The sequence below is a fragment of the Myotis brandtii genome, unplaced genomic scaffold, assembly GCF_000412655.1.
Source record: "Myotis brandtii unplaced genomic scaffold, ASM41265v1 scaffold18, whole genome shotgun sequence".
NCBI lineage: Eukaryota > Metazoa > Chordata > Mammalia > Chiroptera > Vespertilionidae > Myotis > Myotis brandtii.
In genome coordinates, this window is record NW_005356674.1 from 5,503,307 (window position 1) to 5,518,131 (window position 14,825).

At 35.0% G+C, this 14,825-nt stretch overlaps 1 protein-coding gene across 2 annotated transcripts; it reads right to left on the minus strand.

Moving 5' to 3' along the window:
* Window positions 1-251: 251 nt before the first annotated feature.
* On the minus strand, window positions 252-13,837 carry UBA5 (ubiquitin-like modifier activating enzyme 5). 2 transcript variants are annotated; one of them, XM_005863576.2, is made up of 12 exons: window positions 13,067-13,837; window positions 11,026-11,071; window positions 10,833-10,922; window positions 7,793-7,902; window positions 6,871-6,957; window positions 6,131-6,215; window positions 5,162-5,266; window positions 4,861-4,988; window positions 2,560-2,695; window positions 2,214-2,289; window positions 1,964-2,070; window positions 252-1,434 (listed from the first exon to the last, which is right to left on the minus strand). In XM_005863576.2, the coding sequence occupies exons 1-12, from the start codon at window positions 13,093-13,095 to the stop codon at window positions 1,351-1,353; spliced, it is 1,083 nt and encodes a 360-aa protein (XP_005863638.1). In that variant the 5' UTR covers window positions 13,096-13,837; the 3' UTR covers window positions 252-1,350. The 2 variants fall into 2 exon arrangements, with proteins under 2 accessions (XP_005863638.1, XP_014393010.1); XM_014537524.1 differs by lacking the exons at window positions 11,026-11,071; window positions 13,067-13,837 and having other exon boundaries at window positions 10,774-10,846.
* Between the last annotated feature and the right edge of the window lie 988 nt (window positions 13,838-14,825).

A 14,825-nucleotide genomic window follows, 5' to 3' on the forward strand; every position in this document is an offset into this window, starting at 1 on the left:
GGGCTTTCTGAAATAAGCTTTTAGAACTTTATTTTACAAGTGGGAAATGCACTTAATTTTTACTAACATTGTCAGCCTACAAATACAATTTAGACATTCCTATCTTCAAAGCAAAAAAATAATAATAATAATCAGAATAGGAGATTAGCAATAATAGCCTACAGATCTTACCTTGGCTTCTGTCTTCCCCCTTCATGACATTGGGAACATGAGTGATATAGGCACTCGCTCAAATAATGGTTACACAAGCATGTTTTTATATTGGTCTCCAAACCACTGGAATTTTATTTCAACCAAGGCTCTCTATGCCTTCATTATTTATATACAACTCTAGGAAAAAACAGTTTTATCAATTTATGATTTAGAGGTCATGATCTGGAAAAATGATACTCGTCCAGTAAATAAATATATCAGTCATTTCAGAGACACTTTAGGCCTCTTTAATGCCCTATCCAGGATAAACCCTTTCCAACATTTAATTACCTGGGGAATCACATTTAAGTGAAATAAAGTATTTATAAGGTAACCCATATCATGGGTATAATCTAGATGATCCTAGCCTAAATTTATCCATTACTCCTCAATAAAGTACAGTGATTCCAGGTATATGTCCACAGATGCAGTGATTTCCTTGGTTAATGCAGCAATATAATTTGTACTTCCTCAAAGTACCTTTATCTGTCTACCCATGAAAAAAACTTACTTTTAGTTGCCTGATTTTGAATATATAATCCACAAGTTTACAACTTTTCCACTGACTACATTTCAATTTGTAATCAGGAAACATTTCAGAGAATGTTATTATTTTATAGGTTAACTATTTTAAATTCATTGCTGGCCAAGTTAGTAGTAGTGGGTAGTTTTCTTGTAGAGAACAATTCCGAAACAATAAGTACATGGCCTGCTAGCTCAAATCAACCGGTTGTACCTCTTGCTCTTTTCCCTGTATTTCAGGACCACATACTGCTTTATTGCCCATGGCCCAAACCACAAAGGATTACTGGAAAGAAAAGGAATGTGTACAGCATCAAATTGGTCCTTTCTTCCATCCCTCACAAAAGGCCAAAACATTTCAATGGCTAAGTTTTCAATAAAACTTATAACTGCCTAAAATAACCCTTTCAAATTTTCTTACTAGAATGAAACATGAGTTTTAGGAGAGTTATTGATTTAGTTGAGGGTGAGGTAACAACAAGCAACAGTAACAGTATTTTCAAAAAGTATAACAATTTAGCAAAGAATACACATCAATTGATGTTGCCCTAAGTTTTGTCAGTTTTAAAATGACTTTTTTTAATTGCAAAGGAATAGGTTTAAACACAGAAAATAAAATATAGTCCAGTCCATTATCTACATATTCTTCATCTTGGCCATGAGATCTTCCAAGCTTTCACCAGAATCTTCCACTGTTACATCAGGAACAGAATCTTCTTGCTATCAACAAATGAGGGAAACATAGTGAAAAAATAACCTAAAATTCTTGATGCTTAGAAATATATAATCAGTAAGCTTTAACCATGTTCAACAAGTTTACAAAGTAAACTTTCTTTAGTACATATACCTTCTAATTTTTAGGAGAGACAAAGTCCTTATTCCACACCAGTCTTTTGACTCACAAGGCAGTAATTTCAATATTCCTGAGATATCTACTAAAGTGGTACTTTTAAATGGTATTGTGGCTAAAACTACTAATTTAGAAATATAATATTTTCATTTAATCAAAATCTATTTGACTTGATCCATTAATAAGTGAACAAAACTATTTTATATTTGTTTTCAAACAGTTAAATTGTGCTGTGCATATGTCCATATTAGCACTGAAAACATCTCTTTCAGACATCTTAATGCCTATAGTAAAATATCAAATACAGGAAGTACTGTGCTGGCATTATAAAGGATGAAGATGAAAGATAAACACTTTTTTCATGTTATTTACTTATGGTAAATCAGATTTTAGATGTACCTTTTGGGGAACTGTATAGGCCACTGTAATTCCTTCAGGTAAGTCAGGAACTGGACCTGAAGAATTTTTCAGTTCCTCTTCTGAAACCTCAGATACCAACTCAATACCTGTAGAGTTAAATTGGACCTTATTACAGTTTTTGAGGAACTTAAGCAATAACAACTCAAACTTGTGTAACATTAATTATGAGATTCCCTCCCATAAAAGATATGTCATATGCTGCCATTTCCATTTATGAAAGGACTCCTACCCCACTCATTGTCTTCATGTATTATCTCTTCCTCTTCTTGAACAACCTCCTTTTTGGGCAGTGCTGCTACCTTTTTCTGTAGAAATCAAACAGTATCAAAGTATTTTTATTCATTCTCAGTTCTCCCAAGCATTAATCAATAATTCAGGCAGGCTTTTTATCCTACCAAAAGCAAAAAAGGACTTTGAACAGAATTTTCATTTGGAGGGATGGTAAATAAATTAAAAGTTTAAGGACCCAGAATCCAATTATCTTAAGTTCCAAATCTAAATAATTTTTTTTCTTTTTTTAAGCTATTACCCTATGCAACATGTTCTCTCACACATTCTGATAGACTGGCATATACCTTATATTCTTCCTGCTGTTTCCTGCAATTTCTGTCATCGCACTGAGGATTTGGCTTCATGGACATAGTAGGAAAAAAATCCTGCATTGCATTGTATCCGAGGTAAAAACTAACAGTACCAAATTTTAACAGAAACCTGGAAAAACAAATCAAAGTAGACTTAAATAAATAAAAGGATAAAAGTATTTTAAAAATCAGATTTTTAAAAAATTAAATCTTTATTGTTGAAAATATCACATATGCCTCCCTTTCCCCCCCATTCTGTAACAAGGAACAAAGAAGACAAATTTATTATCTTGTTTTCAGGGCCTGGTTCATAAAAGATATTTGTTGAATGAAAGCAGGAAAGAAAACTCTTTCATCAGCCATAGAACTCTTTTTTGAAACTCTAATAAAGATAAAATGCTGCCAATTAAACTATGGTTATGTCAACAACTTTAAAAAGCATGCTGATTTTAGAGAGATTAAAATGTGGAAGAATGATATATTAAAAATTCCTGAGACATGATACTAAATCTAACCAATTTAAAATATTTTATATAAAACTTACTATAAGGTTTACAATCTTAAATGTATAGTTCAATACAATTTTACAAATGTATTCACCCATGCAATCACTACCAGATCAAAATATAGAACGTTTCCAGTATGCCACATAGCTTTCTGTGCTCCCTGCTGGTCAAATCTGATTCTTTTTTAGAAAATCATGTATATAAAATAAACAGCAAAAGGAAAAATATTTGCAAATTTATGTTGTTTTTATTGTTTTTAGAAAAAGAGAAACATCAATCTTTGTTTCATTGGTTGATTCTTGTTTTTTAAATTTTATTTATTGACTGATTTTTATTTAGAGAGAAAGGAAGGGAGGAGGAGAAAAAGAAACATCGATTTATTGTTCCACATATTTATGCATTCACTGGTTGTTTCTTATATGTGCCCTGACAGGGGCTCGAACCTGCAACCTTGGTGTATCAGGATGCCACAATAACCAACTCAGCTAGGGTGTAAATGTATGTTCTTAATATACATCAAGGAAAAACAAAAAAAATTTGAGCAGAGAATATGAGCAAATAATTCACATAAAAGTACAAGTTGCTCAAGTTATCACAAATAACAAAATGGAAAGAGATACCCATTCTTCACCTATTAGATTCACCAAGATTAAAGAGTTTTACAATATCAAATTATATCAAACGTGTGGGTGGACTAGGTACTCCTACACTGTGATGGAAATATACAATCCCTTTGAAAGAAAAATTTAGTAATATGTCAAAAAAAATTTGCATAAGCCCAGAAACTCCACTCCTAAAAATTAAAACTGTACAAAAATCTAGTATACAAAGATATGTGAAAAGCTATTGTTTGCAGCATTATTAATAATTTAAAATCAGTAAGCAGCCTAAATGTCCATCAATAGAGGGCTTATACTATAAATATGACACGTAAGAGAGTAATTTATAGCCATGATTTCCCCCTTTTCATATCATTCTATGAAATGTTTTGTTTAGTTTGCACAAGCTATGAAATAGGTCTAGACAGTTGCCTCAAGAGTTCTTATGTATGCTTTTTACAATATCTTTGCTGGTAGTGGACACTTCTGATATCAGAGTGCCTCCCTATAGCATGTTGCAGTTTGTTCTTATATTGGAGGTTTAGGAAACATAACTAAGCTTATTAGAGTTGGAACAAAAAATGGCCTGAGAGAGGGAACACCTAAAGGAGTTGTACTTTTAATTAAGTGTGAATTGATTAAAAAACTCTTTGACATTAATTTTAGCTGTAAAGAAACCTTTGTCCTTTTTAGTTATAGTCTAGAGGTCAATGATTTTCAACCGGTGTGTTGTAATAATCTTTTTTAAATACGTTTTTATTGATTTTAGAGAGAAAGAGGAAGGGAGAGAGAGGAAAAAAACACCAAAAAACATTGATGAGAGAGAAGCATTGATTCTGCATGCCATCAAGCCTGCAACACGGGTATGTGCCCTGACCAGGAATGGAATCGGTGACCTCTTGGTGCACAGGACAACACCCAACCAACTGAGCCACACTGGCCAGGGCTGCAAGAATTTTTAAAACATGCAATACCTGTCCATTTAAATTATGTCTAGTAAGGTATATTACATACAAATAAAAAGTATATGATATACATAGTATATAAATTAAAAATATATGTATATTTAAAACTAAATTTTAAAAACTAAATTAAATACTTTGCTGGTAGTTCCTATATTTAAAATATTTCATGAAATATATTTTTTTTTATCAAAACAAGACTATTCAGAAAAATTAACCTTCACTCACTTTAACACATTTTGTACCAAGATCCCAGCAACCACGCCCATAGTGGTAGGAAGACTGGCTGCACAAACACCCTCTCGTTTCAGAGTCTTTTCATCAATATTTGCAGCAACTACAAGTGGTGGGGCACACTACATGAAAAAGAATAAAAGAAAATATATTTCAAAGAAAGGGGAAAAGTATGTGTTCCAAGTAGCAGTTAATCATATTCGAAGTCTGTTTTTCTTTGAACTGTAATACATATTCAATGCCCCTAGGAACTCTTGTATTTAGTGAAAAATAACCCAAAATTAATTATACATACTGCAAAACAAGCAGATTCTCCAGGAATTATGAGCTGTATGTGCCCCGAAACTGCATTTTCACTGACCCCAGACTCCATCCATGTTTGTCCAAGTTCATTACAAGCCTTGATAGAAGTAGATAAAAATAAAAGAAAGGACATAAAAGAGCATGACGTAACGTACCATAATTTCTTTTCATGAAAAAGTGGCATTTAACTAAGTGGATTACCATGAATTTTTTAAAATTAATTTTTAGAAGAAAAAGTTAAAGTTGTAAATAATGGAATTCTTTGGCAATTGTTACTCTCTGTTTAGGGGAGAGGTCAATGGGGGGAAAAGGAAACATATGTAATACTTTCAACAATAAAGAATTTAAATTAAAAAAAAAAATAATTTAAAATTTTAAAAATAATAAATAAAATAAACTGACAGGTAAGCAGTCAATAAATATCTAATTAAATTAAGTCTATTGGATTTCTTATTACATTAATGTAAAACTTGCATTTTTCTAAAATTATTTCAGCAACAAAAATGCAAAACTTCATTTGAAAAGCTGAAAACACAATAATTTAAAGAAAAGAATTCAGTTTTATTTTTCAGAAACCATGTTTAAAGGCAATTTATATACATTTATATCTTCACTGAAAAATAAAGTAGCAAAAGTTAAAACCAAAGCTGACCAAGAGTATTATAAGATATTCATTTATTTTAAAAATTGTACATCACAACTATCTGCTATTTTATAGTTTCCTCTATTGGCATCAGAGAGTAGGATATTGAAACCTATGCCACAATAGCAAGGCTAAGCAGGTCCCACAGCCATTAGAAAACATTTCAAAAGTAGGCTAAGGGAACATTAAAAATAAGTAAAACACATTATAAAAGGGTTTAGATGCAGAACTATTTTTAGGATGGGAAATATATACTGATAGAAGATACAGAATAGATAAATCCATGAGTGTAACATTTTACACAGTAGGAATACTCACTGTATTTATTGCCATTCGAGCTTCAAAATTATCCACACAGCTAAGAACTAGGTCAACAGGTTTTCCATCTTCTAATCCACCATTACTAGGCAAAGAAAATAAATGTTATTTGAAAAAAATCAGGACACAAAATACACTCTAATTAGACTTTATTTATTCAGTCACACATTTGCTATTTCAGTAAATGTTTAAGTATAATTATAATATACTAAGTATTTAATATTAAAGATCCAGTATATATAGAGTATTGAGTAACTATTATGAATATAACATCAATGATATTATAGTACTTTTTACACAAGACCTGCAAGGATGCAAGTATAAAGTCTGTTTACAAAAGTTACCATTTACCTATTAGCTTTCAGACTTCTATTTAAATGTAATAAGTTAATTGAATACAATTCATTATTTTAGTGGTATCACAAGAGTCTCTGCAGAAAACCACTTTCAGACAGAAATAGATTCTAGAACACAAAATGTATAACTGAGGATTCCTTGTTATACTATTATAATAATAGGGGTTTGGGGTTAGTTTTTCTTTTGTTGTTACCATTGTATTTTGGACAATATATACTTTTTACTGAGCTCCCAGTATATAAAAATTACACAAAAATTAACTATCCTAAAAACAAAACTATATTTCATTCTACCAATGCATTAAATTAATCATCAGCACATTTTCTCTAATACTTGTTTAACTGAGCTGGACATGTGCAAAATATTCATAAGTAAAATTTTACCTTATTCTATCCATGAAATGTTGAAAGTTTTCTACTGTGGTTATGTTATAGTTGTGTACTTCAAAAAGAACATCAGGATTAATGTTCCTAAGAGGGGAAAAAGGAATGATTATAGGAGGAATAGTAAGAGAAAGCAGGAAAAAGTAACTAAAGATCATTTAACAGAGATCAGAGAAATGGAATTTAAGCTATTCAAAGAAAATCCTAAGTCCTCTTCTACCTCTTTTGTCCCATATCAAGGACTAAGTTCAAGGACTAGGTTTATAATGTGTAGATTATCAGAAGGCTTACAAAAATGTTCCCACAGCCTGTGTACTGAAAATTAAGTCTTATCCCCTCTGTTAGCTACATTTCAGCCTGACAAAAGAGCTCCTTTATTCCTTATTCAATTCAGTGCATTCAATTTTCTTTGGGCTCACAAAGAAAATTCCTAGAGCAAGGGTCGGCCACTTATGGCCTTTCCATCAAAATTGACCTGCCACCTATTTTTGTAAGGTCTGCAAGCTAATAATGGCTTTTACATTTTTAAATGGGTGCATAAAGAAAGTCAAAAGAACAACAATCATTTCATGACATGTAAAAAATATATAAAATTTTAATTTCAGAGCCCATAAATAAAGTTTTATTGGAGCAGAGCCATGCTCACTCGTTTTTATATTGCCTACAGATGCTATGACACTATAAGTGCATAGCTGAGCAGTTTTGACAGAGACCATACAGCCCTCAAAGCTAAAGTATTTACTATCTAGTCCTATAAAGGAAAAGGTTGCCAGCCCAGATCCAAGAGGTAAGACAATTCTTTGCAGAAGTGAAACCTGCATTCCTATAGAGAAAAATTCAGGTCCATTTATGCATTAGATTAACTCATACCAAATACACAAAGATTTCACTAAATAGAGTCTTTAATTGCTATTCCTCTTACCTCAAAGTATGTTCTGCTGCTTGAACTTTACTTAATCCTGCTTGATGAGGTTGGAAGAAAAGTCTATTCATATTGGCCAGTTCCACCTTGTCATAGTCAAAGAGTAGTAACTAAAATGAAAATAGTGATATTCTGATGAAAAACATAAGAAAGAATGAACTAGTGAGTTTTACATTTGATGGGTTTAACAGTTTGGCAGTAATAATAAACTCTGAAACTCTCGATGCCATATATTAACTCACTTAATGACCATATGAGGTAAGTATGTAGATAGAATTATCCTCATTTTAGAAAGAACTAGGACATTTGCTCAAAAGCCACTCAGCTAATTTGTAGTGGAAAAGGGATTTGAATTCAAACATTCTCAATGTAGCATCTGTACCCTAACCACAATGCTGTACTGACTCTCTAAATATTTGCTAAGAAATTAATGTTCATTTCATTTCGTTCCTATTTTTGCTAAAAGCCAAGAACCCATTAGATAAATAAAATTTTTCAATAAGATAAATACAAATGCCATAACTTAAAACTATAGTAAAGCATGACTCCTTTTGTGAATGACACTACATATACAACCATGCCATGGCTAAAGCATTATTCCAAATAGAATTACTAACCAACCACTTAATTATTGTTTCCTGCTATAAATTTAGAAATGACAGTGTTACACACACACACACTTTAAAATGGCCAAAAGATCCCATTTCTTATCAGTAAGAACAGGTTGGACCCAAGGATTTCCAAGTTCCCTTCCTTGGTCTAAAATTCTGTGACTTTGTAATATAATTCTCAGCATCCTAAATTTAACAGTAAAAACAAAAATGGTATTTTCTTCTTCTCAATACAGAAACACTAACCCAACCCATAAAAACAGCATGTAAGTAACCCTTAAAATCTTGGTAGAAAAGATATCACTTATGACCCCTATGATAATTTCCTAACCCTAGAGTCTCCAAAATATGATTTATTTAAGCTCATTCAACAATATTTACTAGATCAGGCCAAGCATTAAGTCTGAGTTTCAGCCTCATAGCTGGTTTATGAATAAGGGGGAAATCCTAAATTTGGGGACAAGAAGTGTGACTCTGCCACTAATTAGCTCCAGTCATTAATAAGTCACTTTCACTTTTTAGGGCTGTATCCTCATCTATAAAATAAAGCAGCTGATATGGATCTGGTAATCCAGGGTGTGCTGGGGATTCCGGAAACTTTCAGGAATAAGACGTGGTCTCTGGGTCTCTAATCTTCCACTTCCCTACTTAACTTCATGAATTACCTTCTTTTTTATCTGTTTTACACATTGGAGAAAGAGTTCTGAAATATGCCTATGTGTAGATCCTTAGCATACAACCTTGAGTGCACACTGGAATCATTTAGGACAGCAGTTCTCAACCTGTGGGTCGCCAACCTGTGGGTCGTGACCCCTTTGGGGGTCGAACGACCCTTTCACAGGGGTCGCCTAAGACCATCAAAAAACATATATAATTACATATTGTTTTTGTGATTAATCACTATGCTTTAATTATGTTTAATTTGTAACAATGAAAATACATCCTGCATATCAGATATTTACATTACGATTCATAACAGTAGCAAAATTACAGTTATGAAGTAGCAACGAAAATAATTTTATGGTTGGGGGTCACCACAACATGAGGAACTGTATTAAAGGGTCGCAGCATTAGGAAGGTTGAGAACCACTGATTTAGGAAGTTTTTAAAAAAAATACAAATGTCTGGGTCCCATTCCCAGAGATTCTGGTTAACTTTTTATGGGGTACAGTGTGGACATCAGAATTTTTTAAAACTTCTCAGGTAATTCTAATTACAGCAGTGTCTGATAATCACTGTTCTAGATCCTTGCTACTCATAATGTGGCCTGGGCAAGCATTACCTAAAGCTAGTTAGAAATACAGAAGCACTTCCCCAATTTTACTATGCATATGAATCATCTGGCAACCTTGTTAAAATACAGATTCTGATTCAGCATGTCTGGGATGGGCCTGGGAGTCTTCATTTCTAACAAACTCCCAGATGATGTTGATGCTTCTACTTCAGGGACCCGACTTTGAGTAGCAAAGATGCAGAGATTCTTAAAGTGCCATTCCTGGAATAACATCAGAATCACCTGGGAACTTGTTAAAAATTAAAATTCTAAGACCCACCTGAAACCTACAGGATCAAAACCACTGAGGTAGGTAGGGTCTGGCAATCTGTGGTTTAGTAAGCCTTCCAAGGGCTCCTGATGCACACTCAAACCAGAAAACCATGGATTTCCATGATCTGTACTATCCTTGATCAGTCAGCTATAAGCAACCTTTGGCTGGCTTTTGTAAGCCTGACTTTGAAATGTTAATAAACATTTTTAGTATTTTGATGTTGTCTTTTCTATATTGATAAATGAGTGCCAACTTTGAAACCACTTCCCTTTAAAAATTTGGTGCATGGAGTAAACCAACATATTAAAAAATATTGATAAACTTTATGGGAAAGTGCATGCTTTATCAAAATGACAAATTAAAGGGTATACATTTGTGGAAAGCTTATGTATTCAACCACTATATATTTAACATCATGGACTCAAGCTTTATAAGCCTAAGATTGGTAGACTGATACCTAATATAAGGTCACTTCTCCTTCTTATCCACAATCTAAACCAATTTTAGAAAAAAACAAACATATATATATATATACATACATATGTGTGTGTGTGTATATATATATGAATTAAAAAACATCTGCATCTGGAGCATTCTCCAGTTCAATTTCAAACACTTAAGTCCAAACTGTTTATATATTACCCCAAACAAAAATGTTCCTGAACACAATTAGGTAGTCCTTGTTTTTATCAGCAATAATATCAGCTTCCAATTTGGTAGGGTTATGTCTTAACCCCCTCTGGTAGAAAGAAAAATCTGAATAAATACACCATAAATCAATAAACCATCAGTAATGGGGGCGGGGGGAGATTATAATTTGTACCTGATTTACTCCAGAAGTGAGTAGTTCTCTACATGATAGGCAAAGAGAAATGTTTTTACCTTACCAATGCCACATCTTGTCAGCATTTCAGCAGTCACACTACCAACTCCACCAACACCTACTATTGCTACAGCAAAGGTACGGATTTTCTGTAAAATGCAAAATTATATATGTCTTGGTTAATAAGTCTTCCTCAAAAATTATTTTAATTTATTGAAATCATCTTCAAAAACTTGGAAAGGTTTATCATACCTCATAGTCGCTTACAATTCCCATTCGTTTCAATGCCATCAGGCGGCTTAAAACAAAGAAACAAAAAATGTTTTAAAGGTTACACAATCTTAGTGACATAGGTAAACATACACCACAGAAAATAGACTCCAAAAGTCAATCATTGCTAATCTTTTAAAAGAGGAGAAATCTTTCCATCAGTTCAGTTTTACCAGATGAAACTAAATCAATGGGGCAGCTTTAAGAACACTAATGCCTGAATACACTTCCAGCCCATGCAACAAGATTTTTTAAATTGGAAATAATTTTCCCTCAACGTTTCTAAGATATGACTTCAGTGTCTTCCAGCTTCTGGAATTTTATGATGTGCCCTAGTGTGAATCTATTTTCATCCATTGTCTGAGTACTTAGTGGACACTATCAAATTGTTTTTCAGTTCTGGGAAATTTCCTTGAATTTGATGATTTCCTTGTTTGTTTGGTTTGTTTTTCCTGGATTATCTTTCTGGAACTCCTATTGTTTGGAAGTTTGACCACTTGGACTGGTCCTTTATTCTTATTTCCTTTCTTCTATTTTCCATCATTTTAGTTTCCTACTCTATTATCTGGATTTTTTTTCAACTTTATTTTCCAATCTTTCTATTGAAATTTTCATTTTTACTATTCTCCATTTTCAAGAATTCTTTTTAACCATCTGAATGGTGTTTTTTTTTTGTTAGCACCTTGTTCCGTTTCATTTACAACACACTATCCCTCATCTAGGGATAATGATAATGTTGGGGATGTGTTATTTTGTTCTGTTGTGTTTTGTTTGTTTTATGTTAGGAGCTTCTCTCATCCTTTGTTCTGCTCATATTTAAGAATCAGACATTAATAAAGCAAAGATGTGAGCAATGCTTGTTTGACTTTGGGCTTCACCATAAGGTGATCTGGCTGAGCTATTTTGCAGAAACCCACAATATTACTGTCTTTCAGTCTTTCTTCTTGGTTCTATCAGCTTCTCTGGAGAAAAATCTTTCAATTTCCAACCTGAAAGGTGTTTATGGCTGTCCGTTTGGAGGTGGTAAGTGGAAGAACAAGGCTGGGAGTCATTGCACTCAGTATGTAAACAAGGACCTGCTTCAATGAATAGAAATCCTCCGTTTTATTCCCTCCAATGAGTAAATCTCTAGTCTTCTCTTTTGATAGGGAAGAGGCATTAGCATTAGCTCAGCTACAAAAAGTGAAGTAGGAAACCTGGGCTCTGTTTCTTCAACAGATTTTCAATCATATCTTTTTTCTAGCCCTACCTTAAACCCTTCTAGAAGTACCTGTGCCCAATCCTGAGCCTTTGAGGAATTCTGTGGTATAAACTGGATTGCAGGCTTGAGAATCAACTTCTTTAGATCCATTAAATCAGTTATCAGTCATCCATCACTTTTCTATTTCTAAGACTTTGTTACTATAATCTTCAAGTACAGGAACCTAATCATCCTCATTATTAATAGAAACCCTCTGTTTTTTCAATGGGGATTATTCTTTTATAAAATTCCTTTACTGTCATCTTGGTGGGATTAGGTAGACAAGGATAATCAATGCCTGTGATCAATCTGCCATCTTTACCTTGATGCTGTCTTTAATCTTCATAAATAACCCTAGAAAAATGTATTGCAATCCCCTTTTACAAATGAGAAAACAGATTCAGGTTAACTTGGCCACGATTAGCTAAATGGCAAACAAGTATTCAGAGCTGAGTTTTTAAGCTAGCATTTGAAACCAGGTTTTCTAACTTTAAAGCCTCTGCCCCCCTTTCAATTTTCTCCATATGCCTATAATTATATTCTATAACAGATAATTTTAGTTATTTGATCATTTCACAACCACTGAGTTTCTCAAATTAAAGTAAAAGTTCTTTGAGGGTCAGAGGCTTTCTATTATATTTCTTTTGTGTCACTTCATGCAATTAAAATGAAGCTGAGCACTTACAAACCCCTCTCCTATATTTTTTGATAACCCTGTACTTTATAATTCCTACTACTCATATTTCAATCCTATGTTTACCTTTCTATATATCTCACACTCACCTGGTAAATTCCTGGAGGGAAATGACCATGTCTACTTTGTATCCCCAGTGTCTATGCGTAAGAGATATTCAATAAATGGTAGATAATATCATCCAGGAGGCTGGAGATGAAAAGGTGTTCACTAAATACAGTATTTGCTAAACAAACAATTCAAAAAATTAAGGCTGACGTTTATCAAACACCCACGTACTAGTGAAGAGCTTTGGGTGACAACTGCCATTTCTTACACAGCCGTTTTAATAAAGACAAAAGGTGCAAATAAGAAAATACTGAATGTTTAGATTGGAGTTCTGAAAGTCTGTGATTATTACAATGTCAACGGGTGGTCTCATGTTAAAACAATGTCTGAAAGATGAATCTAAATATATCATCTACATCTCTTTGCTTTTCATTCTTGGACGGAATATTTCAAAACCTTCATTTGTAAAACTAGAAAATGTTGAAGGGTGCCGAAGGGAATAGTTTCCGCTCGTTCTGGTTAGAGATGTCAGTTCATGCTAACTCAAACTCTTAAAAATGTTGGATCATAAACTCTTCCTGTTTGGCAACACAGTGAAAATACACGCACCCTACTTAAAGAAAAAAGAGCAACACCACCACCTTTCCTGTTTCATCCACTTTAAAATTTTCACCTACTTTAAAAACTATCCAATTTTTTTTTAGCCACACTACTTAGTGGCTTATTTCTTTTTAATGGGGGGACAGTTCCATGGGAACTTGGAGCAGGCCAGGCCTTTCTATGCACCACTAGTCCCATGATCCGAGGCAAGTCCCAGCAGCTCTCCAAGCCTTGATGCTTTCACCTATAAAAAGGAGGTAAGGCCCCGCCGGCGTGGCTCAGCTGGTAGAGCGTCGGCCTGCGGACTGAAGGGTCCCGGGTTCAAGTCCCGATGGGGGCGCATGCCCGGGTAGGGCTCGATCCCCAGTAGGGGGCGTGCAGGAAGCAGCCGATCCATGACTCTTTCTCATCATGGATGTTTCTCTCTCTCTCTCCCTCCTCCTTTAAAAAAAAAAAAAGGAGGTAAAATCACAGCAGCCATCCCCTAGGGTGGTGGGGAGGAGGGCAATGCATGCGTGACAAGGCATGCAAAGCGCTTAGCTTAGCAGGTGGTGAAAGCGCAGGCAATGTCAGCGTGGGTCCTGAACAATCTTGTACCGAAGCTTCGCATGTACAAGCCGGTCTAAGAATTGCACATACGCGGAGGTTCCCAGTACCCACACTATTCTCCCCTCGCCCGAGGTTCCTCAGCTGCTGGGAGCGGGGATGGGAAGCCAGTGAGGCGGACTCTGCAGCCCTCCCCGCTTCCCCACCGCGCTATGTGCACACCTTCTTAGGACGCGAGAAAGGAAGCGGGGGCAGAGCTGGTCAAACCCAATGGCTCTGGAGCTAACCGAGCTCGGCCCACCACGCCCCCGATGGAGGAGCTTGTGTGAGGCTCGAAGTGTACGTTCAGCGGCTTTTAAAGGTGGTGTCACCTTCTGCAAGTCCTTCCCGTGGGCTGTGTGGGACCCACGCATAGACCCAGGGCGGCCGGACACTGGACGCGCGTCCTGGGCAGGCACGGGAGCGGCCATATGGCTGAGCCACTTGTGGTTTTGGTTTGTTAGTTTGTTTGAAGAGAAATCACATCTTTGACCTGTATGTACTAAGGTCTTGCCTTGTCTGTTGGAAACAGGACCCCAGAACAAGGAAAGGGAGGTGGGAGGCCGCGTGGCTGGACCGGGGTGGGGGGAGCGCCCCACTCCCGGCCCCTCGGAG